This window comes from Chrysemys picta, chromosome 1, assembly GCF_011386835.1.
Source record: "Chrysemys picta bellii isolate R12L10 chromosome 1, ASM1138683v2, whole genome shotgun sequence".
Lineage (NCBI taxonomy): Eukaryota > Metazoa > Chordata > Testudines > Emydidae > Chrysemys > Chrysemys picta.
The window spans coordinates 111,765,995-111,793,229 of NC_088791.1; the positions used below are offsets into that span (position 1 = coordinate 111,765,995).

General features: G+C 46.7%; 2 protein-coding genes across 6 annotated transcripts in view; one reads left to right on the plus strand and one right to left on the minus strand.

Annotated features, from left to right (window-relative positions):
• The window catches only part of ADIPOR2 (adiponectin receptor 2), a 93,421-nt gene that overhangs the window by 5,294 nt on the left and 60,892 nt on the right, over positions 1–27,235 (plus strand). The window lies entirely within an intron of this gene.
• On the minus strand, positions 22,621–25,162 carry LOC135981237 (uncharacterized). Of its 2 annotated transcripts, XM_065582582.1 has the most exons (3): positions 24,975–25,162; positions 24,184–24,897; positions 22,621–23,190 (listed from the first exon to the last, which is right to left on the minus strand). In XM_065582582.1, exons 2-3 carry the CDS (start codon positions 24,758–24,760, stop codon positions 22,715–22,717), a joined length of 1,053 nt encoding a protein of 350 aa, XP_065438654.1. In that variant the 5' UTR covers positions 24,761–24,897; positions 24,975–25,162; the 3' UTR covers positions 22,621–22,714. The 2 variants fall into 2 exon arrangements, with proteins under 2 accessions (XP_065438654.1, XP_065438649.1); XM_065582577.1 differs by having other exon boundaries at positions 24,184–25,162.

Consider the following 27,235-nt stretch of genomic DNA (forward strand, 5'->3'; position numbering starts at 1 on the left):
ATGACTTCTTGGCCATATGTCAACAAATATTCAACTATTACGCAATGTTAGATTATAACCTCTTTGACACGTGTACTTTGCCATCTTGCATCTATAAACTGCCATTCACATTTGTCACTGCAGAAACTGTTCTGTATATTTATTCCTTATTTAAAATTGCACCTGTTAGTGTAATTGAGGAGGTTTTTAGGTGAGTAGCTAATCTTCTCTTCAATGATTTAATTTGTTAAAATTGTCCTTATGGTATAACCCTCTTTTTAAGACTTGGAAATGAAGTCTTTACTTGGTATGTTTGACTGCAATAGGGTATGGAAATAGAACATTAACAGTGTCAAAACACTTTAACTTTTGAGGAAAATAATTATGGTCTCCCCAGAAATCAGTCTTTGAAATTCTTAATTATGTGATGTGTAACTTTCCTACCTTACCAAAAGCAGTCTATAAAATACTTCAGAACAGAAAAATTACTAACTTTCGTGTTGATAAGTGCTGAATTGACAACTGGGAATTGCCCCCTGGGATTTCAGGTGGAGCACAGGCAGAAAGCAGAGTAATTGTCCCCACACCACCCTTCTGCATGTTTCAACTGTGTCTGGAAGGACTGCCTTTAGGGGAGAAGGAAACATTGTCACCCTGTCTCATTTGTTACTTGGCCAGCAGGGGTTCTAGTTAGTGCCAGTTGTAGTGATGGTTTTGTCGTGAGGACATGTTTTGTAGGGATTTTATTGATAAGTCATTTCAGTTAGGTCTTGTTTACATCCCGACACGTTACCATATTTGTACACTTGCCAATGGTTCTGTTAACTGCGTTCAGCCTAGAGATCAGCTTAGTAGTCAAGTGTGGAACAGGATGGTCCTGTTTAGTATTATGTCAGTGATTGATAGTTGATGAAATATTTAATATTCTAATTTAACCTGTTAAACCAGGTTAGTAAATCAGATTGTAGACAAGAGTTCAAGCATGGTAAAATGTCATAGTATTTGATCTGGCCTCTGAAGGGTAACTGTTGAGCTGGGCTGAATCTGAACCAGTGATGTAGAGGTGAAAGGCTCAGTCCCACTATCAATCCCAACTCAGTCCAGGCCATCGAACTGATCTTTCCTAAGTGCAGTTAAAATGTGAGGTGAGGAGAGGAAGGGATTGTTTTACAACAGACTGATATAGCAGCAACTCCTATGGTGAATGTTTGTTTCTCTTAGTGATCTGATTTATCATCGATGAGAAAACACCTGATTAACAAAAGTGCTTTCCTAATGGGAAACCTCTTATTGTAAAATAACCTACCTACCAGTAATATGTATGGTTCACTGGGTCACTACATGGTCACCCTTGGAACATTAACTATCATCACTGCTGAAACAGTTTAGTTAAACCTCATCAGGTCTTAAGGCCTGTCTAAACAACTTGACCATTTTTCTTCTAACTTTCCACCAGTAACGTTCCATGACTAGTAGTAATAGTGATGGTACTAGTGTGGGCAGACGCTGATGCCCACTAGCATGTTAATAATTGCAAGAATTCTTGCAAACTCTCTGACCCCTTTACACTGGGTGTAAAGGAGAAGACATCACAAGGGATCCTTAAAAGCCTGTTTGTACAGGTGCTTGAGTTGCCATTGATCAGTTAGTGAAGGGGTGGTTATCAGTAACTGCACTTGGCAGTGGGCTCATAATGCTAGTGTCTTCTCTAACATTTAGTCCAGGGGTCGGCAATGTTTGGCACGCGGCTCGCCAGGCTAAGCACCCTGGCGGGCCGGGCCAGTTTTATTTACCTGCTGACGCGGCAGGTTTGGCCGATCGCGGCCCCCATTGGCCGCGGTTCGCCGTCCCGGGCCAATGGGGGTGGCAGGAAGCGGCGCGGGCGAGCGATGTGCTGGCCGCGGCTTCCCGTCGCCCCCATTGACCCGGGACGGCGAACCGCGGCCAGTGGGGGCCGCGATCGGCCGAACCTGCCGCGTCAGCAGGTAAATAAAACTGGCCCGGCCCGCCAGGATGCTTACCCTGGCGAGCCGCGTGCCAAACGTTGCCAACCCCTGACTTAGTCAAAACTGACCATAGAGAACCTTCAGTTGAATATTTGAGGTGGTGAATTTTGAGTGATCTAGCTTCATTCCAACACATTACAAAATAAAAAGTGAGGCCCCTCTGATGGTCTCATCAGACCAGCACTTGTGCTGCTGTTTCAGACACTGCAACATTCTTGTGTCTCAATGTACTAAGTATTAGAACACTAATAGCTTTCTGAAAAGCCATTCTAACGCTATGTAGTTGTGTAATCATGCTGTGAAATATATGAAAGGAATAGACTCGCTTCTCTCTCTCCGGAGACCCTGTTTGTCTACACACCAGAAAAATCTTGACAAAGAAATTTTGTGGGGCAAGTTTTCAGGGTTTGCATTAAGTAATGCACTCAATGAACTAAGGGTCTAAGTAAAATTTACATTTTCAAATGGAAAGAAGTCATTTTTCAAAGGCTAATGTATTTATGGTTTGAGAGTCTGGACTTTAATACTTCGTGGGTAGCTGAGAAAAGAACCTGCTACACAGGAGTATGAAGCAGTTATGAAAAGCCCTTTGGGGAAAGTGTTTGGGGGAAAGACTGTATCACTTTACATCTTTTCATTCTTTGATAGAGCTTTGGAAGTATAACATTGAATTTGTTTTAAACAAATGTTTTCCCCTTGCTTTCAGCAGGCGCACTGATTTTTTTAGGGTTGTGCCTGGATGGTGGGTTAGTGGCTCTAAGCAATTAATTGGTCTTGATAAATAAGGCTTATGAAAGAAATCAGTTTGCAAAAAGTAAGGGTGTGGTGGCAAAATTAGTTTTGTTTTTGGCCACCCATTCTTAGTCTTTGAAATGCAAGTTTCTAGATTTCCCCCCCACTGCATTCACTTCTGATAATTAACATAGGCTTCTATTATTCAAATCACATGGGTTCAGTACACAGCATCCTATTTTCAGAGCATAGTTTATTAAAAGCAAGAGAATAGCCTCTTCAAAGCCCTGCAATAAGTTGTGTGGAAGGGTTGTTTCTGCCCACCATGTGGCAGTAACTGTGTGGTCAATCTGGAATCTGAGACTTGTGATTCTAATGTCAGAAGATCAATCATAAAAACTAGCTGGAGCATAAATGTTTCAAGATATGTGCTTATTGGACAAGTTATCTGAATCGTCTATGTAGAAATAAAAGGCCTAACTTAACCCAGTTCAGGCCAACAGGACAAACCTCCAGGTTTACTTTGGGGGCACATGAAATGGCAAAAACCTTTGTGTGTATATAGAAAGCTATGCATTGCATTGCAAGGTTGTGGTCAGTGTGAGATGTTTTGCTGGCTGCCTTCTGGAAAGTAGTTTCATCTGCTAAGGCTGCTTTTCACTTGGGCCTGGTCTATGCTTAATGTAACTACAGTGTTCCAGGGTGTGAAAGTTGCATCTCTGAGCACCACAGCTATGCTGACCTAATCCACTGTGTGCATGTGGCTAGGTCAATGGAATAATTCTTAGAGGCTCTTAGAGGTGGATTACCTACAGTGATGGAAAAACCCTTCTGTTGCTGTTGGAAGCATCTGTGCTGTGGCACTACAGTGGTGTAGGTGCAGCCTGTAGCTGTGCTGCTGTAGCACTGTAGTGTAGACATGGCCTTGGTTTGAGAGGTGATGAATAACTGAACTTAAACAGGGGAGCTCTGGCAGAGTTAGGGAGCTCAGGAATTTAAATGAGCACTTTCAATGTTGATACTTAAAAACAAACTTTTCCTTGCACATGTTAACTCAGATTTTTAAATTTCAGTTTTAATGATTTAATTTACTAGTCAGTTTTACTCCTTCTTGGCACACATGGTGCTATTTTGTTTGAATTTCCAACACTGCATGGAAATGTCTAAATCACTGTGTGTCTGAGTCACATCCTGGTGTGGGGGAAGAAGGGAGTGGCTAAAAACCAAAACAATTTTTCACAGTCTAAATGTTGGGCTCTAGACTTGTTGACTTGCTTAGTATTGCTTGAGTAGACCCCATCTGGCATAGAGGTGAGACAGCCATGGAATAAAGATGAGCAGATTAGATACAAGATGTTGTATGCATGGTGGCATGTATTCATTATGAGTTCCTTTTCTGTTTTCCAGAATTACAGGTCTGTGTGTGCTGCTATAATGAAACATTCCTCATGGAGGAATACTAGCCTCTTTCTTTCCAGTCCATAAGGATTTCCTCAGCTTTCTGGAAGCTGTTTGAGATAACATTCAGTAAAATAAAAGCACTTGAATGATGGGGAATCTTGGATGCTGACTAGCTGCTTATGGGGGTCACGTGACTTAGTGCAGGATCACTTGCAGAAACACATCCTTACACCTATGGGTCAGTACAGGGTTCTTGGCATGAAGTTATGTCCATGTAGGGAAAACTTGCATTAGGATGGATTTCAGTATCATTAGAGTACTCAGCTTTGGCCATGAAATTTAATGGAGTCCTCTGGGAATGTGACACTTGCTGTAACTCACTATTAGCAGGGCTAACAAAGCCCTCTGAGAACAGAAGGTAAAACCAGGCACTCTTAACAGAAGGAAAAAGAGGGCTTTGGAGCGGCTGGAGTACTGGCCAAAAGTACCTGGCACCCGACTGTTATTGTAATACAAAAAATTATAGCAGGATGAAAGCTTTCTGTTTCAAGCTTGTCTCTAAGTGCTGTAAAATCTACATGTTTACTTGAATTGTTTTGAAATGTAGGGCGTCTCATCAGAGGTGTGGGGTTCTGTTAGTGATCTAAATTTGGGGCCATTTGACCAAGGGATACAGTCCGTGGGGGGGGAGAAGGGGAGGGAAAGACAGCTTTTCTTAAAGTTGAGAGATTCTGGCAGCCTCTTTATGCTCACAGATTGAGATCAAACCAGGGCTCAGCTAATCACACCAGGGTGTCCCATGCTTTACAGTTACCCCCAAATTACATGCACCCTCTGAGGGAAATCAAATTTAAATCTTAATTCAAAAGATTTTGCTTTTCCAATTAAGCTCATCATAAGCCTCATGGTTATTTCTGTGCCTATTGAGCATGTGCGAAGAGGCTAACTCTCTGGATAACTACTTCTAATTCACAGGACCTTGGTGGCTTCAAAGACATGTTGTGGTCATTGAATCCGAGCATCATCTACTGAGGCAGAAATCCGAAATAAAAGAGGCATGTTGCCCCAATCTGCTTCTGTCAAAAGGAGGTTTTTATTTTGGTCAGATGTAATCTGAGCACAACTGAACATTCAGAGGGTATTGAAACTATTTTTTGAAAATAAAATAAACTACACAAGAAAATACTGAGAAGAAAAGGTGATTAAGGATGGAAGAGTAGGTGGGAATAGGGAGAGAGGGGTTGGGGAATAAGGAGATGGGACACTGGGAAGGGGACATGAGAGTGAGTTATGGGGGGCTGGGAGTGCCTGTCAGGTCCCACATTCCTCTTCTGTTTGTGTGCCTTAATCTAGTGGCCCCAGCTCATGTGTAGGGATGTAACCCCCCCTTTTCCTCTTCAAGGGAGCCAGGTCTTAGGGGGGGCTTGCCTATCTGGAGGGTCTGAATCCCTCTACCTACTCCGTACGTGAGCTGGGATCTGTCCCACCAGTGGTTCCTGAAGGCTGGTTCCTCTCCTGTGTAGGTGCCAGGATCTTGGGGGATCTTGCCTATCTTTGGGGGTGTGACTCTCTTCCCTGCTCCCCTCTTGTGAGCCAGGGTCTGGGAGGGGCTTGCCTTTCTGTTGGTGTCTGAGCCCTTTTCCCCAACTCCCATCCCTTGTGAGCCAGGATCTGGGTAAACCCTGCCCCTCTCTGGAGACCTTAGAAAAGACATGCACCAAGAACACAGCTGAGACTGGGGTCAGGAGCTGAGAACATGAAAAATTCCGGCCTGGGGGTGGGGGAAAGGGAACACCTATTGCCATGAGTGAAGCAGTTCACTTGTTTCGTAACTATTGTTTCAAGCTATTTTAATCACCATGGGGGGTATTCTCTATCAGATGAGAACATCCCATTGAGATGAATGGGACACCTCTCTGAGCCTGCGACTTGAATTTTGAAATCCACCCTGGGCAGAAAACTGAGAATGAACTGAAAACATTTGGGAAAAATCACCCTGCGTCACTGTTGGGTGTGGTGTGTGTTTTTTTTTTTTTTGGGGGGGGGGGAAGAAAAAAGTTGAGTACAACAAAATAGTCAGAAGATGCTGAAACTGTCTTTAAAAGGAAAATAAATTTACACATGAAAATGCTTACTGGGAGAGGAGGGGTGATTAGGTGTGCAAGAAAGGCAATAGGGGCTGAGGGTTTTGGGTCTGCAGCATGGAATGGGTGTATTATGAGAATGAGTGGTAGGAGAGGGAAGAGGGGTCCGGAGGCTTGGGGGATGGAGGGGGGGTAGGGATTAAGGGGAATGGGAGGGGTTGGAGAACTGTGAGTAGCAGAGGGAGTTGGGGATTTTAGATGTGGTGGGGGCCTGTCAGACCTGAATTCTCCCCTTCCCTATATGTGCTGGGATCTGGGGGAGTCTTGGTTCTTTGCAGGGGGTCTGAGCCCTTCTCCCTGCCCACCATGTGTTCAGGGATCTGGGGAAACACCGCTTCTTTTGGGGTGTCTGAGCTCCTCTTCCTGCTCTTCTATGTGAGCTGAGATCTGGGGTGGAGGGAATGAAGGTAACACACAAACTAGGGCTGGCACACGATTAAAAAATAGAATACCATTTATTTAAATATTTGTGGATGTTTTCTACACTTTCAAATGTATTGATTTCAATTACAACACAGAATGCAAAGTGTACAGTGCTCACTTTATATTTCTGATTAAATATTTGAACTGTAAAAGAAAATAAAAGAAATAGTATTTTTCAGTTCACCTCATGCAAATACTGTAGTGCAATCTCTATCGTGAAAGCGCAACTTACAAATGTAGATTTTTGTTTGTTTTTTTTGTTTGTTACATAACTGCACTCAAAAACAAATCAATGTAAAACTTTAGAGCCTACAAGTCCACTCAGTCCTATTTCTTGTTCAGCCAATCGCTGAACAAGAAACAAGTTTGTTTACATTTGCAGGAGATAATGTTGCCCGCTTGTTCACAATGTCACCTGAAAGTGAGAACAAGCATTCACATGGCACTGTTGTAGCCGGCGTCACAAGATATTTACATTCCAGATGCGCTAAAGATTCATATGTCCTTGCATGCTTCAACCACCATTCCAGAGGACATGCTTCCATGCTGATGACAGGTTCTGCTCAATAACAATCCAAAGCAGTGCAGACCGATGCATGTTCGTTTTCATTCTTTGAGTCCGGTGCCACCAGTTTTTCTGGTGGTTTGGGTTCTGTAGTTTCTGCGTCAGAGTGTTGGTCTTTTAAGACTTCTGAAAGAATGCGCCACTCCTTGTCCCTCTCAAATTTTGGACGGCACTTCAGATTCTTAAACCTTGGGTCGAGTGCTGTATTTATCTTTAGAAATCTCCCATTGGTACCTTCTTTGCCTTTTGTCAAATCTGCAGTGAAAGTGTTCTTAAAATGAACAGCATGTGCTGAGTCATCATCTGAGACTACTATAACATGAAATATATGGCAGAATGCGGGTAAAACAGAACAGGAGACATACAATTCTCCCCCAAGGAGTTCAGTCACAAATTTAATTAACACATTTTTTAATAAGCATCATCAGCATGGAAGCATGTCCTCTGGAATGGTGGCCGAAGCATGAAAGGGCATACCGGTGTTTAGCATATCTGGCATGTAAATACCTTGCAATGCCAGCTACAAAAGTCCCATGCAAACTCCTGTTCTCACTTTCTGGTGACGTAAATAAGAAGTGGGCAGCATTATCTCCCATAAATATAAACAAACTTAGCAATTGGCTGAACAAGAAGTAGGACTGAATGGACTTGTAGGCGCTAAAGTTTTACATTGGTTTGTTTTTGAGTGCAGTTATGTAACAAACAAAAATCTACATTTGTAAGTTGAGCTTTCATTGTAGAGATTGCACTACAGTACTTGTATGAGGTGAACAAATTTTTTTAATTTTTACAGTGCAAATATTTTTAATAAAAATAATATAAAGTGAGCACTGTACACTTTATAATCTGTGTTGTAATTGAAATAAATTTGATTTTCAATGTTTTGAAATATATTTATAATTTAAATTGGTATTCTATTTAACACTGCAATTAAAACGGCAATTAATCACGACTATTTTTTAATCTAGTTAATTTGTTTTGCGTTGATCGCTTGAGTTAACTGCAAATAAGTATAAGCCCTGCTTTTTTACATATAGCCATATATACTTGTTCATATGTTCATGCAAACATGGATACATTTCTTTTTCACCTATAACAAATCTGTTTTTCCCCACCTGTAAAACCAATTTTTTGCAATTTCTTTTGTCTCCAAATTAATAAATTTTTCCCCTGGTGTCCACTTCAAATTAACCTGTACTCTTCTGTAGTTTATCAGCTCTATCAAACTCGACAGCAGTTCTTCAAAACTCAGTTATCAAGCTTTCCCCAGATAGGAAACCTTTCACTGATTCTCTGCTTGTGGTGTAATTTTTCCCCATCCTTCAGAGGACTGTGGGTTCTGCTCCCCCTTGCTTAAAGATGAGGCCATTTTTGCTGCCTCTAGGCCAGATCCCCAGATGTAGTGAAACATAAGGCAAAGGACCCCTGGAACAGGGTGGGAATGATAGCTTCTTAGTTCACTCTGAATGAGTGGAATGGTTTTTGTTTGTCCTGGTATAATGCAGCAATTATTATATGTATTGATATCTGCTTATTGCTAGAATAGCATGGCACTCTTAAAATACTGTTACGTATGTGAAGTGCAAGGTCTAAAATGAGACCTGATGTTTTAACTGTTCAATCAATTGTGCACATTCATATAATTCGTTAGCAGATAAGTGATACCATATGAGGGCATTATGGGACCCACCCTGGCTTGCTAAACTTCGATGTCACTTTGTAATCCTGCTGATTTTGTTGAAGAAGTACGCGTTTGTGCTATTTTGATTAATCTCTACATGAATTCTTTGGAGTGTTGCAGTGGGGCTTAGGGCACAGCTTCCAGTAATGAAGATCCATACAGCTAATTCAAAGCCTTTTGTTAAAATTCATGCTGCCTTCTACGGAACATTCAATGAACGTGGAGGCTTTAAATCAGGGGTAGGCAACCTATGGCACACATGCCAAAGGCGGCATGTGAGCTCATTTTCAGTGGCACTCACACTGGCCGGGTCCTGGCCACCGGTCCGAGGGGCCCTGCATTTTAATTTAATTTTAAATGATGCTGCTTAAACATTTTAAAAACCTTATTTACTTTACATACAACAATAGTTTAGTTATATATTATAGACTTATAGAAAGAGACCTTCTAAAACCGTTAAAATGTATGACTGGCATGCGAAACCTTAAATCAAAGTGAATAAATGAAGACTCGGCACATCACTTCTGAAAGTTTGCCAACCCCTGCTTTAAATCTATGGAGCAGGAAAAGAAGCACTTGCACTCGTTAGATAGCTCTTGGGTTCTATAGAATTAATATGCATAATGCATTTGAAGCTAATCAGTAGATTCCTTTTGTTAGTGCTGGTCGAACTCTGGTATTGGTAAAAGTGCCTAGATCTAGACTTCCCAATCTGAAAGTGGAGTTTCTTCAGAAAGCCAGTGCAATGGAAAATGTGGGAATGGCCAAGACTGGCTTTTATCTCAAGAATATTGGCAGGTTACAGTCTGAAAAGGAAAGTTCTTCGAGTGCTTGCTCATATCCATTCCATTAGGTGTGTGCGCGCCGCGTGCACGATCGTCGGAAGATTTTTACCCTAGCAACACCGGCGGGTCGGCTGTGGAGCCCCCTAGAGTGGCGCCTTCATGGCGCTGAATATATACCCCAGCCGACCCGGCGCCCCCTCAGTTCCTTCTTACCGCCCCTGACGGTCGTTGGAACTGTGGAGCGCTGCTTAGCTGTTCTCCACTCTCCCTAGCTTAGTTTGTTATTCGCAGTTATAGTTATAGTTATAGTCCTAGTGTTTATAGTTAAATAGTTCAATAGTTTTAAAAGTTGTTCTAGTTGTTATAATAGTTCAGGGGATTAAGGGGGTCGTCTCCCCCTTTCTCCCCCGGCCGCGGGGCCGGGCTCATGCCCAACGCTCCCGGCTTCAAGCTGTGCGCCTCCTGCGCTAAGCCTATGCCCACGAGCGACCCGCACGACTCCTGTCTGAAGTGCCTGGGAGAGTCCCATCAAACAGATAAGTGCAAGATCTGTAAGGCCTTCAGACCAAGGACCAAGAAGGAGCGGGACTTTCGGCTCCGGCAACTCCTGATGGAGGCGGCACTTAGTCCGGTCGCTCCATCTACAAGTCAGGCCCCGGCACCTAGCGCCTCGGTGCGCAGTGCCCCGGCGGCACCGGCCATGACGACCACGCGAGTGGCGTCAGATGAGCCTCCCCGGCACCGGACCTCGTCGGCGCCGCAAGCACAGCAAGTGCCTCGGCGCCGGTCATTATCCCCAGGGCATAAGAAAGCCCATAAGACGGGGACCTCCGTGCCGAAGACGCTGGCTCCCCCAGTGCCGGGGGTAGAGCCGCGTCCGCCGGTGGAGCACCGGAAACAGGTGCCTCCGGCACCGTCGACTCCGGCGCCGAGGCCGTTGAGTCCGGTGCAGATGGCGTCTCCACCGAGGCCGGCGGTGATACAGTGCCTCCCGTCGACGCCAGAGACCTTCGCGGCGGCGAGAGACTTAATAGCTCTCACGGAGCCGGCACCGCCCCAACCACCGGCACCGACGGCACCGTTGACTCGCCCGGTCCAGTCGAGGGGGAAACCTGCCTTGATGCGCCCTCCATCGCAAGGGCTGGAACCTCGGCACCGATCCAGGTCCCGAAGCAGGTCCCCACGCCGCTCGCAGTCCCGGCACCGAATATCACCTCGGCACCGGTCGTACTCGCGGCCAAGATCTTCTTCGCGGCACCGCTCTACGTCTCGGCACCGCTATGATCGTCGGCACCGATCAACGTCGAGACGTAGTTCTCGGCTCCGCTACGGTCGACGCTCGACGTCGAGAGGCCGCTCCCGGTACCGGGCATACTCCAGGTCCTCGTCAAGGTCCAGATCCGACTCCCGGCACCGACGAGGTCATCGGCACCGGTCCCGGCACCGATCGCCGGCACCGCGTGGAGATAGATCATCTCCAGACCGGCACCGTGCGGCACCGCAGCCCACGGGAATCGTCTCGACGCTCTCGGCACCGCCATGGCCATCGAGATCGGTGTCTCGCTCCTCGGAGGACCTCTCGAGATCGGCATACCCCCCTCAGGGGCAAGCCGAGGAACAGGACTTGGGCCATTGGCAGAACATAACAGAGGACCATTCTCATGGCCCATCTCACTGGTCGTTTTGGACCCCGTGGGCGTACCATCAGGCGCAAGGGGCTCCAGTTGCTTCGACCTCTCGCTCCGGTCACTCTGTTAGAAGGGCCCCGGAGTCCACCATCTCTCGGCCTCCGCCAGGGGGCATGGAGGCTTCCGTGTCCGCACCACCTGACGCTCTGGACTCAAGCGCAGGTGATGCTCCGGCCCAGGAGCAGGGAGACCAGGACCCTCCCTTGGATCCTGTTCCACCGGAGGCATCTTCCTCTTCCTCTCCGGATGAGGCAGTGGCGGGCACATCGTGCACAGGTCCACCTCCAATAGATCTTCGGGCTCACCAAGATCTTCTGCGTCGGTTGGCCCGTAATATGGACCTGCAGGCGGAGGAGATAGTGGAGGTGCACGACCCCATCGTGAATATCCTCTGAGCGGATGCCCCATCGAGGGTGGCGTTACCCCTGATCCGCACGATACAAGCCAATGTATCTACGATATGGCAGACTCCTGCCTCTATCCCACCCACAGCGAGAGGGGTGGAAAGGAAATACTTTGTCCCGTCTAAAGACTACGGGTACTTGTATACCCACCCCCAGCCGTGTTCACTGGTGGTGGCATCAGTGAACGCAAGGGAGCGCCACGGTCAGCAGGCCGCAGCGCCCAAATCGAAGGAGGCTAAGCGCCTCGATTTATTCGGCCGTAAAGTTTACTCAGCCGGAGGGCTGCAACTTAGAGCGGCTAATCAACAGGCGCTCTTGAGCCGCTATAGCTTTAACTCCTGGAACTCTATGGGGAAGTTCAAGGAGTTGGTTCCCCAAGAGTCCAGGGAGGAGTTTGGAGCCCTGGTGGAGGAGGGTAAGAAGGTGGCTCGGACCTCCTTACAGGCCTCCTTAGACATAGCGGACTCTGCTGCGAGAACCCTGGCCTCAGGTATCGCTATGCGGAGGATCTCCTGGCTCCAGGTTTCGGGTCTGCCTCAGGAACTGCAGCAAACCCTGCAGGATCTGCCCTTTGAAGGACAAGGGTTGTTTTCAGAAAAGACGGACTCTCGCCTGCAGAGCCTCAAGGACTCCAGGACGATCATGCGTTCCTTGGGGATGCATGTTGTGGGCCCTCAGCGCAGGCCATTTAGACCGCAGCCTCAGCGCTTCTACCCCCCCCCCCCCGCCTTGTCAGAGACAGGACTCGACCCGGAGGCGAGGACGAGGTGGTAGAAGAAGGTGGACCGGCCCTCAACCTGGCCAGAACCAGGGGCCACCTAGACCACCTTCAGGCCCCAGGCAGAACTTTTGAAGGTGCGGTCGAGGACGGCGCCCCAGTCATCCCACAGGATCCAGCCCCATCCTTTCGGGATCGCCTTTCCCATTTCCACCATGCCTGGTCCCTTATAACCTCGGACCGTTGGGTCCTTCGCACGGTGGACAGGGGATATGCTATCCAGTTTTCCTCAATTCCCCCCTCCTCCCCCCCTTCCCCGTCCCTCTTCAGGGACCCTTCTCACGAGCAACTTCTTATACAGGAAGTTTCCATGCTCCTTGCTATGGGGGTCATAGAGGAGGTTCCAGTAGAGTTAAGGGGCAGGGGATTTTATTCACGTTACTTCCTGATCCCCAAGTCCAAAGGAGGTCTGCGACCCATCTTGGACTTGCGCGGACTCAACAAATTCGTAGTAAAGTTGAAGTTCCGCATGGTCTCTTTGGGGACCATTATCCCTTCCCTCGATCCTGGAGACTGGTTCGCCGCCCTCGACATGAAAGATGCATACTTTCACATAGCAATTTACCCGCCTCACAGACGCTTCCTGCGGTTCGTGGTAAGCAAGGTGCACTACCAATTTGCAGTCCTTCCCTTCGGCCTATCCTCGGCCCCAAGGGTGTTCACGAAATGTATGGCTGTCGTGGCAGCGTACCTTCGTCGGCAAGGGATACAGGTGTTCCTGTACCTAGACGACTGGCTGGTACGCGGTCGCACCAAAGAACAAGTTCGAGATCACGTCCACATAATAGTGCACACATTCAACAAGTTGGGTATCCCACTCAACAAGGACAAATCCACTCTAGAACCTCCCCAGAGAATAGAATTCATCGGCGCGGTTCTAGACTCCAGACGTGCACAAGCCATCCTGCCAGACAATCGCTTTTGCACCATCACGAGCCTCATTCAAGGACTCAAGGCCTTCCCTACTACCACGGTGAGGTCGTGCCTTACCCTGCTGGGTCACATGGCTTCCCGCACGTACGTAACCAGGCATGCCAGACTTCGGCTTCGCCCACTCCAGACCTGGGTGTCATCAATATACCGCCCACATCGGGACAGCCTGAACATGGTGGTCACGGTCCCAAACTCGGTCCTGACCTCCCTCACATGGTGGCTAGACCACAAGGTGGTTTGCGAGGGGATGCCGTTTCACGCCCCACAACCCTCTCTGCACCTGGTCACAGACGCTTCATCCCTGGGTTAGGGCGCCCATCTCAACGAACACCATACCCAGGGCCTGTGGACTGCACCCCAGATAGCCCTGCACATCAATGTTCGGGAACTGATGGCGGTGCGCCTGGCGTGCCAGGCATTTCTCAATCTCCTACGTGGCCGCTGTGTGTTAGTTCTCATCGACAACACCACGGCCATGTTTTACATCAACAAGCAAGGAGGAGCACGTTCGTCAATTCTATGCCAAGGGGCCATTCGCCTGTGGGACTTCTGCATCGCCCACTCAATCCATCTCACGGCATCGTTCCTCCCTGGAGTCCAGAACACTTTGGCGGACCGACTCAGCAGGTCCTTTCAAACGCACGAGTGGTCTATCCGTCCGGACATCAAACATTCCGTTTTCCAGAAGTGGGGGTTTCCCCAGATAGACCTGTTTGCATCTCGAGACAACAGGAAGTGCCACGTGTTCTGCTCCCTGCAAGGTCGAGCTCCGGGCTCCCTCTCGGATGCGTTTCTCCTTTCCTGGAAAGACCACCTGCTTTATGCCTTCCCTCCGTTTCCTCTGGTCCACAGGGTACTGCTCAAATTGCGCAGAGACCAGGCACAGGTCATTCTGATCGCTCCAGCGTGGCCGAGACAACATTGGTACACCACGCTGTTGGAACTCTCGGTTCAGACACCGATCCCGCTTCCATTATGTCCGGATATCATCTCTCAGGACCACGGCCGGCTGCATCATCCCGACCTGCAATCACTCCACCTCACGGCGTGGCTGCTCCATGGTTCACCCAGGTAGAGCAGCAATGCTCACACTCTGTCCAACAGATTCTGCTGAGCAGTAGGAAGCCCTCAACACGGTCCACGTACCTGGCCAAGTGGAAGCGGTTCTCCTGTTGGTGCGAACAACGAGCCACGCCCCCGTTACAGGCACCTATTCCTCTCATATTGGAATATCTCCTCTCCCTAAAACAGCAAGGGTTGGCGATATCTTCAATTAGAGTTCACCTGGCCGCTATATCGGCCTTTCACCCAGGAGAACTCGCGTCCTCGGTATTCTCTAACCCGATGGTCGTTAGATTCCTCAAGGGCTTAGACCGGATGTACCCACAACAACGTCAGCCCGTTCCGACGTGGGACCTCAACCTGGTTCTCTCCAAGCTCACAGGTCCTCCATTCGAGCCACTGGCCACCTGTTCACTTTTGTACCTATCCTGGAAGACAGCCTTCCTCGTAGCCATCACCTCAGCAAGGCGCGTTTCTGCACTCAGGGCGCTTACATCCGAGCCCCCTTACACAGTTTTCCATAAGGATAAAGTGCAGCTCCGCCCACATCCTGCCTTTCTCCCTAAGGTGGTTTCTCCATTTCATATCAACCAGTATATATTTCTCCCGGTCTTTCATCCTAAACCACATGCTAGTCGCCAGGATCAACGTTTGCATTCTCTGGACGTACGCAGGGCCCTGGCCTTCTATATTGACCGCACAAGGCACTTTAGAAAGACGACGCAACTCTTCGTTGCAGTGGCCGACCGAATGAAAGGCTCACCGGTCTCATCACAACGCCTATCCTCCTGGATTACGTCTTGCATCCGGACTTGCTACGACCTGGCAGGTGTCTCAGTACCACACCTCACCGCTCACTCCACGAGGGCCCAAGCTTCCTCGACGGCTTTCCTGGCGCAAGTTCCGATCCAGGACATTTGTAGAGCTGCGGTTTGGTCGTCAGTCCACACGTTTACAGAACACTATGCACTAGTGCAGCAGTCCAGGGACGATGCTGCCTTCGGATCAGCGGTTTTGCACACAGCAATGTCTCACTCCGACCCCACCACCTAAGTTGGGCTTGGGAGTCACCTAATGGAATGGATATGAGCAAGCACTCGAAGAAGAAAAGACGGTTACTCACCGTTGTAACTGTTGTTCTTCGAGATGTGTTGCTCATATCCATTCCAAACCCGCCCCCCGTCCCCACTGTCGGAGTAGCCGGCAAGAAGGAACTGAGGGGGCGCCGGGTCGGCTGGGGTATATATTCAGCGCCATGAAGGCGCCACTCTAGGGGGCTCCACAGCCGACCCGCCGGTGTTGCTAGGGTAAAAATCTTCCGACGATCGTGCACGCGGCGCGCACACACCTAATGGAATGGATATGAGCAACACATCTCGAAGAACAACAGTTACAACGGTGAGTAACCGTCTTTTATCTAGTAGTTGGAGCAAGAAGCCTGGTGGCTAAAAAATTTGAGATTAACTTTTTTGTCGCTCTCTGAACAAATTGTTTAACTTGCTTCAGTTACCAGTTCAAACATGTTTTTGTAATGCAGGTCTACTACTGCAATGCACTTCATAGGCTTGGTCTACACTACCCCCCTAATTCGAACTAAGGTACGCAACTTCAGCTACGTGAATAACGTAGCTGAAGTTCGAAGTACCTTAGTTCGAATTAGTTCGAACTTACCTTGGTCCACACTCGGCAGGCAGGCTCCCCCGTCGACTCCGCGGTACTCCTCTCGGCGAGCTGGAGTACCGCAGTCGACGGCGAGCACTTCCGGGTTCGACTTATCACGTCCAGACTAGACGCGATAAGTCGAACCCAGAAGTTCGATTTCCAGCCGTCGAACTACCGGGTAAGTGTAGCCAAGGCCATAGTGGGTTGCTTCAGGTGCAAAGTGCATATCATATATAATCCATGAATTTACTGGATCATACCAAGTTTCTAATGCTTTAAATACCATCTTGCTCTCTTGGTTTGGTGGAGTTCTTGGACTTGAATTATGTAGAACAGGGGTTCTCAAACTGGGGGTCGGGACCCCTCAAGGGGTCACGAGGTTATTACATGGGGGGGGGTAACAAGCTGTTAGCCTCCACCCCAAACCTCGTCTTGCATCCAGCATTTATAATGGTGTTAAATATATAAAAAAGTGTTTTTAATTTATAAGGGGGATCGCACTCAGAGGCTTGCTATTTGAAAGGGGTCACCCGTACACAAGTTTGAGAACCAGTGATGTAGAACCTGTTCCAGTGTCCTGGAGCTGTGAAAAAGATAGGTTAAATTTAACCTGTTACCTCTACTGGGTTTCTTGCTGTTCTTTGGATCTGTGTTCCTTGGCTAAAGTATAGACTAGAGAATTATTATGAATTTTTAGGGTTATTAGCTAAAATAATTTTGAAGACAATGGGAAATTCAGAGAGCAAAATAAAGATGGTTAGATAATGTCAAATTGAACTCGACATTGGTTATTGCAATTTTCAAGAAACAATAAATCAGTTCAATTTAACTTAAGGTCTTATACTCTTGGTACAAAGACAAACTTCTATCCTAGTTCTATGCTGACTAGTCTGAGCCAGATGATTTTGGTATTAATATGGAACTATGGATTCTTAAATATGCATCCTTATTTACTTCAATCAAGCTTGTCTGCCATTGGAATTATGAGACTGCTCATGTCAGTTGAAACAATTCCAAAGTAGCATTTAGAAATATAGACAAGTTACTTAAATATCATAATGTCAAAATTGACTTGTCCAGGTGTTTCTCACAGCCAAGGTTTGTCACTTGTACACACACAAATGTCATACATTAATTCCAAAATTTAATGACAATAATTATTTTGATATTTTAATTTATATGCAGTTCCATCAGTTCAGTAAACTCTTATGCCACTTCAGTGAAACAGTGGTAAAATCTTTAGCTTATGAGCCAATTTAAAGCTTCTTCCCATCTGTCTAAAAAGCCATCAATTTTCTTGACCACAATCTGTGATTTATTTATTTTTAGACTGAACTCTTTGGAAACACTCAGGGTTTCTTGCAACTAACTTTTCTGGGCGTACCCTAAGACTTTACTAGTTAGTAAAACACAGGTACACATCTGACATTGTAGTCGTTCAGAGGCTTTTAATTCAGGTACATATGTTAAGCTAAATGCTTCTAACAAAATAACGGTCATCACTTGGGTAAATAAGTAGCAAAATAACTTATGTATGAGTTGGAACTAGCACAAAAGTGAGTTCACCAGCTTCATAGTCTCAATGGCTGGTTTCTTGGGAGAGTTCATTTAGGTGACTCAGGGAATTAATGACCGCTGTGTTCTTATTCTCTTTCCAGATTTTTCAGTGGTCTCTCCTAAAAGACACAGTGAATAAGGTGCTTGTCAGCAACAAGGTGTTAGTTGTAAAGTCTCCAAGCAGGGGGTGTTCTAGCTAGCTAGGCAGCAGCTGTCGCTCAGTCTCTCTTATCCAGATGTTCTGATTTTTAGGAAGCAACATGTTGAACAACACAGGGCATTCTGTACCTTTTTTTGTTTTGTTTTTTTGTTAGCATTGCCTGGTTCTTCCTCTTAACAATGCTGACATGACCAGTGAGAAAGGGACGTTTTTGGAAGACTTGAAATGTCCAATCAGCATACAAGTTGTCCTTTATAATTTAATGAGAAAATAAGGCCTATCCTTTATGGTTTCTGACAAGTTTGTCTGGAATATTCCAGTATCTTCGTGCAGAACATCCTGTGCTATAGCATTTTATGAAAGACATGTTGGGCCATATTCAACAACTGCTGTCTTAGCTCTGATCAGGAGCCTATTTCTGCAAGTTACTTTTGGTGGACCCCTTTGTGAAGTGGTTCTTTGGCTACCAACTTTGCATGACTCCATCTTCTTTCCATCAGCACCTTTAGCTATCTGCAGAAATTTCAATTTTGAAGTTGTTACATAGTCGTTTCCGGATGGTTTTTTGTTTAGTAGTTCATCCTGCAGCAATATAAAATAATTTGATTCATTTGCTTGATCCATGTCCAGTAGATATAAGAATTAATTAAATAATACAGAACAGCTGCCCATTCCTCTGTACCATACTTGATTGTTTCCTACATTTTGTGGTAAGGTTAGTAGGAACCTTTCATATGTGACACTGAGCAACGGTTTGAGTCATACAGTTAATCAGATCTTGTAGCATTTTGAGTGGTTCACTTTAAAGACTTACACTTCACATTAACTCCTCAACATACCATTTGAACGTATCAGATTCTTTAATACAAAACAAATATCTTATTAGATATACATTCATTAAAGATTAGTACTATATTTGATTGCATTTCTATTTAAATTAGACAACAGGCTCTGAACTATTAGCAATACAGTGATGCCCCTATTTTATATTAGGTATTGTGCATAAGTTAACTTCTTGTTTATATATGCTATCAATGAACAAATGTATAGTGTGTCTGGGTTTTTTTCCTATTTGAGAGAACTACATCTTTGCTGCCAAATCTGTACAGCTGCTTGAACGCTGGCTAAAGGATTGAAGTCACATTGAGCTGCAGAAAGATGACTTCAGTGGCAGAAAAATGGATCTCATAACCGGTTGTTCATAAGATTAGTGTTGATAAAGTTGGGGTTCAACGGTATTTTGAATGTGGTCAGGTTCCCTACGCAATGAAACTTCCTCAAACGGAAAGGGGTCTTTTACAGAATGCCTTTAGATAGAAAATTAAAACGGAGTTTCTTTGGATTGATTTATCTAGTAACATTATACCTTGATTTTGTGTCAAGTAGCATATCTTGATCTAACTAGCTCTATTACAGATGTATAGGCATAAAGCATATAAAATAGGAGAAAAAGGTAAGAGGAAATGACTTCACAACTTAGCAAGAATTTGTGGCTAAGCCTAGCTAATTATCTGTTGTAGTAATTCAACATCCATTTCCTCTGTTTGAAACACAGAAATGGCATCTGCTGTTTGGCATGATTTAAAGGCTTAGGCCTAAATTATGCCAAGATTTTAGCTTGTATGTGGATGTCCATAATATTAAACTCAGTGTTTTCTGTATTGTCATTGCATTAAGTAAGGGTGGTGGAATGTTGCCTCCTATCAGGGGATGAGACAAAGAGCTTTTAAAGGGGAACATCATATCTTGTATGGTTATTGATTTGGGCTTACATATTCTGCTTGGTGCACATCCAAAAAGAACTATAAAACAAAAATGTAAAACAAAGGCATATAAACCATCTGATCTGCTTTCTTGTGGTTCTATGCATGATTCAATTTTCAGGCAAACCACTTGTTTATAAATGGGACATTATTGTAGAAATAAAAGGAAGAGCTTGTTTGGAAATCTTCTTGAGCAACTGATTGGCTAGGTGCTAGCCACTGGCTTTCTAGCCTGGTCTCCCTTAATGAGGAACAAGATATGTGGTCTGAAAAAGGTGTAATATCCTGAAGAGAATAGGCAAACTAAAGACAGCAAGAGGGTTTAGTTAAGAGACTGACTGACCAGCTTTATAACTGATGCCAGGGGAAGATTCATGGCTTAAATAAGGAACACCGCCTTATCCAAATTGTCAGCCTGTATAGATCCAGTACTGTTTTTCATGTTTGCCCTTGTTGCTGCTGTCTCTGTTTTTGTAGTTCCACTTTGTGTTTTCTGCTTCCTTTGAAGGCTTTTTGAGGCTTGGCCGCAGCACTGATTGTACATGAGTTAAAGAAATAACATGACAGTAATGCATTCTAAGGCCTTGTCTACACTACGAGAGTAGTTCGATTTTACTTGCATCGAATTTTTGTAATCGATATTGCAAAGTCGAACGTGTGTGTCCACACTAAGGACAGTAATTCGACTTTGTGCGTCCACACTAACGGTGATAGCGTCGACATTCGAAGCGGTGCACTGTGGTCAGCTATCCCACAGTTCCCGCAGTCCCCTCTGCCCATTGGAATTCTGGGTGTAGCCGGCAATGCCTTCTGGGTAACAAAATGAGTCGAGGGTGCTTTTGGGAAACTGTCGTCATCCGTCCATCACTCCCGCCCTCCCTCCCTGAAAGCGCCGGCGGGAAAACAGTTCGCGCGCTTTTCCAGTCATTGACAGCGCGGACGCCACTGTACTCCGAGCATGGAGCCCGCTGCGACCATCGCTGCAGTTGTGGCCGCTCTCAACGTCTCGCAGCTTATCATAAAGGTTTCCCTGAGGCAGATGCAGAAAAGTCAGGCAAGGAGGCTACGGCACCGCGGTGATGTCCTGAAGTCTGAGAGTAGCACAGACCTGTCAGAAAGCAGGCGACCCAGCGCCGAGGACATCACAGTGGCAATGGGTCATGTTGATGCCGTGGAACGGCGATTCTGGGCACGGGAGACAAGCACTGAGTGGTGGGACCGCATAGTGCTGCAGGTCTGGGATGAATCCCAGTGGCTGCGAAACTTTCGCATGCGGAAGGGAACTTTCCTGGAACTTTGTGAGTTGCTGTCCCCTGCCCTGAAGCGCAGTGACACCCGGTTGCGAGCTGCACTGAGTGTACAGAAGCGAGTGGCCATAGCCCTGTGGAAGCTTGCAACGCCAGACAGCTACCGGTCAGTCGCGAACCAGTTTGGGGTGGGCAAATCTACCGTGGGGGTTGTTGTGATGCAAGTAGCGAAGGCAATCGTTGATGTACTGCTGCCAAAGGTAGTGACCCTGGGAAACGTGGAGGCGATCATAGATGGCTTCGCAGCGATGGGATTCCCAAACTGCGGTGGGGCCATAGATGGAACTCACATCCCTATCCTGGCACCGGACCACCAGGCCACCCAGTACATTAACCGAAAGGGATACTTTTCCATGGTGCTGCAAGCACTGGTGGACCACAGGGGACGTTTTACCAACATCTACGTGGGATGGCCGGGCAAGGTTCATGACGCTCGTGTTTTCAGGAACTCTGGTCTGTTTAGACGGCTGCAACAAGGTATTTACTTCCCGGACCACAAAATAACTGTTGGGGATGTGGAGATGCCTATAGTCATCCTCGGGGACCCAGCCTACCCGCTAATGCCCTGGCTCATGAAGCCCTATACTGGCGCCCTGGACACTGAAAAAGAACTCTTCAACTACCGGCTGAGCAAGTGCAGAATGGTGGTGGAGTGTGCTTTTGGCCGTCTCAAGGGGAGATGGAGAAGCTTACTGACTCGCTGTGATCTCAGCGAAACCAATATCCCCATTGTTATAGCAGCTTGCTGTGTGCTCCACAATCTCTGTGAGAGCAAGGGGGAGACCTTTATGGCGGGGTGGGAGGTTGAGGAAAATAGCCTGGCTGGTGATTACTCACAGCCAGACAGCCGGGCGATTAGAAGAGACCAGCGGGAAGCGCTGTGCATCCGGGAGGCTTTGAAAGCAAAATTCCTGAGTGAGCAGGGTAACCTGTGATTTTATAGTTTGTGTACTGAGAAGCTAAACCTGCCCCCGTTTCTTTACCCAGGTAATGTTGACTATCCTATCCAGTTACATACCCCCTTCACCCCCCCTCCAACACACGTGTCGAAATAAAAATAGTTCTACTTTGTTAAAGCACACCGTTTTCTTTAATACTGTTTTAGCGGGAATTTTTTAAAACTGGGACGCAGACTGTGGTGCGGGGCGGGTCTAGTGTTGTGATGCGAATGCAGCTTCTAAACTCAAGGATTGACAGGCTCCGCTGCGGTGGGATGCTTGTTTCAACGGAGCCTGTCACCCCTCCTGATCGGGACTGTGTGTATGGGAGGTCTATTTGACTTTGTGGCAGGGGGAGGACGGTTACAGATCCCATGCTGTGTGGCTCTGTGATCCTGTCTAAGGACCGGCGCTTAAGATCTGTAACTGCCCTCCCCCGCCACAAAGTCACAGAGCAACCCACCCCCCCCAACATTACATCAAAACAACCTCCCAGACTAACCGGGGCAACTAGTCACTGCATCACTGCACTGTGTATGTGCCCTGCTGCTGTGCCTGCCCCCGACTATGTACCCTGCCAAAGGAGACTGTCCTGTCCAATTTCCAACCCCCTTTCCCCTCCTCCTCCAAAAGAACATGATTGAAACAGTAGTTAACAGAAACGAATTTTTTATTATCAACTACACATGGCATTGGGAGGTGAAACTTGGACGTGGGCTTGTGTCAGGCGGGAAGGAAAGAACTTTTCAAATTTTGGGAAATGAGAGCCTTCTGCTACTAGAGCTCTCTGCAGGGGTGGAGTGAGAGTTAGCAGGGACTCTGCCGCCTCTCCTTCTTTGCACTTTGGGTGAGGTGGGTATGGGACTTGGTGGCGGGGGAGGGCGGTTAGAGATGGACTGCAGCGGGGCTCTGTCCTCCTGCCTCCGTTCCTGCAGAACATCCACAAGGCGCCGGAGCGTGTCCGTTTGCTCCCTCAGTAGTCCAAGCAGCGTTTGAGTCGCCTGCTGGTCTTCCTGCCGCCACCTCTCCTCCCGATCCATGTTGGCTTGGTGCATTCGGGTCAAGTTCTCCCGCCACTGGGTCTGCTGTGCTGCCTGGGCTTGGGAAGAGGCCATAAGCTCAGAGAACATGTCCTCCCGTGTCCTCTTCTTCCTACGCCTAATCCGCGCTAGCCTCTGGGAGTGTGATTCCAGGCTAGGTTGTGAGACAGTCGCAGACGGGGCTGTGGAAATGGGAAAAAGGGAGTGAATTCCTCTGAAAGATAAATGTAGTTGTGAACAAAGAACATAGTCTTTCTCTGTGAACAAGACCATGCACAGCACCTTTCACATGCGCACTCAGCACAAGGTCGAATTCTCGGCCTTCGCATTCTGTGCCTGGGGTCTTGAACAGCACATTTGAGAAGCGAGGCAGCACAACGGAATTTCTGTTGCAGGCAGACATGGTAAGCCGTACACTTGTGGCAGTTTAAAACTTTTATATTACCACTGGCCTCATTTCACATTTAAATCAATGTCAGTCCCTGCTGCCAGCAATCCGGCAAGCGGGAACTCTGCCCCTGTCCCACCCCCTCGCGGCTGTCCCCGGGAATGATCCCTTTCGGCTGCCCCCTCCCGCCTCCACCGCGTGGCTGCAAACCAGCGGTGACAGTTCTGTAAAGGAACGGGAAAGCAGTCCCAACACTAACATTCCCCTACCTAATTAAAAGCAGGTCACCATGGCCGACATCACCCTGATGAGGATCTCCGAGAGCGACAAAGAGAGAATGCTCCGGGAAAGCCTCCAAAGACCAGGGCCGTATGCCGCCCTGCTGTGCAGAGCAATGATCCCCGAGTACCTGATAATCTCGTGGCGCGGCAACGTGTCGTACTTCGGAGGACCCAATAAGGCCGCTCTCCCCAAGAACCTCATGCAACGGCTTTCAAGTTACCTCCAGGAGAGCTTCATCGAGATGTCCCAGGAGGATTACTGCTCTATCCCCGCACATATAGACCGCATTTTACTGTAGCTGCAGTAGCAGGGAATACACAGTAGAGCGGCTTGTGCAGGACAATCACTGAAAACCGGACATTGCTAGATTTCTTTTCAAAACTTGCACTGCCCCTTACTAAACCGTTAAGCGCCTAGGGCACACTAATCATGAACAACCCATTCTTTTAATTGTTAATATTCCTGTTTTGTTAAAAATAAATGTTTAGATGTTTACAACACTTACTGGCTGATCCTTCACCAGATTCTGTGTCCGGGGTAATGGCTGGGGACGCTTCGTAGGGGATCTCTGTAAGGGTGATGAAGAGATCCTGGCTGTCGGGGAAATCAGCGTTGTGAGAGCTGCCAACTGCCTCGCCCTCCTCATCTCCTTCCTCATCTTCCCCGTCCCCTAACATGTCTGAGGAACCGGCCGTGGACAGTATCCCATCCTCAGAGTCCACGGTCACTGGTGGGGTAGTGGTGGCGGCAGCACCGAGGATGGAATGCAGTGCCTCGTAGAAACGGGATGTCTGGGGATGGGATCCGGAGCGTCCGTTTGCCTCTTTGGTCTTCTGGTAGCCTTGTCTCAGCTCCTTGATTTTCACGCGGCACTGCGTTGCATCCCGGCTGTATCCTCTCTCTGCCATGTCTTTAGAGATCTTCTCGTAGATCTTTGCATTCCTTCTTTTGGATCGCAGCTCGGAAAGCACGGACTCATCGCCCCACACAGCGATGAGATCCAAGACTTCACGATCAGTCCATGCTGGGGCTCTCTTTCTATTCCCAGACTGCACGGCCATCACTGCTGGAGAGCTCTGCATCGTTGCCAGTGCTGCTGTGCTCGCCACGATGTCCAGACAGGAAATGAGATTCAAACTGGCCAGACAGGAAAAGGAATTCAAATTCAAATTTTCCCGGGGCTTTTCCTGTGTGGCTGGTCAGAGCATCCGAGCTCGCACTGCTGTCCAGAGCGTCAACAGAGTGGTGCACTGTGGGATAGCTCCCGGAGCTATTAGCGTCGATTTCCATCCACACCTAGCCTAATTCGACATGGCCATGTCGAATTTAGCGCTACTCCCCTCGTCGGGGAGGAGTACAGAAGTCGAATTAAAGAGACCTCTATGTCGAACTAAATAGCATCGCAGTGTGGACGGGTGCAGGGTTAATTCGATTTAACGGCGCTAACTTCGACATAAACGCCTAGTGTAGACCAGGCCTAAGAGTCCCTGTCATTCTCTCTAACTATTCTGCTACCACCAGAGTGGCTGCTGGTGTCTTAATGCTACTTAATTTGTAATACATCTCTTATTGGGGCAATTTCTGGGCTTTTGTGTGGTGGGGAGAGGGAGTACTAAGTACTCTTGACAATCTGATATTTTCTGTCTTTCACTCCTCTCCAAAGGCCCAGCATGATGGTCCAGAATCTGTTGGTGATACTTTGCATCTGCCATAAAGGGCCAGTTATTTCATTTTACTTGTAATCTTGTTCTCTACAATCACTTTGAGTGCATACAAACCAAGGCCTCCTTTCCTTTTTTGTAGGATTCTCATGGGTGTCTGGTAATCTTGTGCCAACGTGGAATGGAGGGTTAAAGGAGTAGTAGCAATGTGTTAAAGCTTGGTAAGGCTAGGAAAGAAATAATCACACCAAAGATCAGCATTCATTAAGAGGTGGATTGCTGCTAAGACAGTTAAGATGTGTGGTATTTTAGTTTTAGCTCTATGCTCAAGATGTAAAATTTATGTTCAAACTGTGCCTTTATTGTACGTTCTGATATGTCAGAGCTGTGGTACTTCCTTCACTCTGTTGTAAGGACAAACTCTACCTATCATTTTATCCATCTCTGATATAGACTATCTGTTAACAACATTTGCTCAACTGGTGTTGAATAATCAGGTATGTCAATACTCTACTGTATTCATTGTGCAGTAACTACTTTGGAAGGATGGCACGAAAGGCTCAATGTCAGGGGAACAGAGATGATGCACCAATCTTGTGCATCGCTTTTAGCATAAATCCAAAGTACATCCTCTGAGATTAAGGGTTGATAGTACAGACCTTACTGATCGTGTGGGTAACCTGGGTCCACTTCTGATCTTTCTGGACTGGAAATCAGGGTCTTGGAGTTGTTGCAGGGATGCTTCAAAAAAGCAAAAAAAGCAGACTTTAACAAACTGAGAACAGGTAGGTAGGGGTCCCATGGGAAGAACTTCTAAGGGCTAAAGGAGTTCAGGAGAGCTGACAGTTTCTGAAGGAGACTGTATAAAGGCACTCCTGCAAACTATCCTAGTGCGAAGGAAAGCGCCATATTGGCTTCTTCCTATCAGGAGCTCTTTAATTACCTGAAAATCAAAAGGGAATCCTACAAAAAGTGGAAACACGGACAAATTGCTAAGGAGATGTATGAAAGAATAGCACAAGCATGTAGGGACAAAATCAAAAAGGCTAAGACACAAAATGAGTTACACCTAGCAAGGGACACAAAAGGCAATAAGAGGTTCTTTATATACATAAAATGAAGGAAAGTGTGGGTCTTCTGCTTAATGTGGAAGGAGAGCTGCTAATTGATGACATTAAGAAGGCTGAGGTGTTTAATGCCTATTTTGCTTCAGTCTTCACTAAAGTTAGTTGTGACCAGATACTTAACATAATTTAACATTTAATAAGGGGAAGGAGCACAAGCCAAAATAGGAAAAGAACAGGTTAAGTACAGGAATAGGCTTCCAAGGGAGGTTGTGGAATCAGTATCATTGGAGGTATTTAAGAACAGGTTGGACAGACACCTGTCAGAGTGGCCTAGGACCGTTTGCTTAGTTCTGCCTTAGCTCAGGGGACTGGACTTGATGATTTCTTGAGGTCCCTTTCAGCTCTACATTTCCATGATTCAGTGACTGTACAACCCACTGTCTGTGGATGAAGGTAACTTCTCATGCTATTTGATACCAATCCCTTTCAGCTGATTCTTTAATGTAGTTGTATCAAACTTAGACAGTCCAAATGAATCTCCTGTCACACATCAGAATAAAGTTGTTGCAACAAACAAAACATGATTACAAGCTCCATGACTTATTCTCTCTGCTTCAGTAGTTCTTTATGTAAATACCTTAGCATTTATCTAGCAGTTAGACTCATGAATATTCTGTTCACATAATCTCTTGAAGACCTACAGAAGTTAAAATCCCAAATTCCAGTTCCTTTACCAATATGCAATCAATATCCCAACAGCCACACTAAGTTTTATCAACACATTCCCATCTAAAGTTTTAAATGTACTATAAATAGCACATAATGTTGC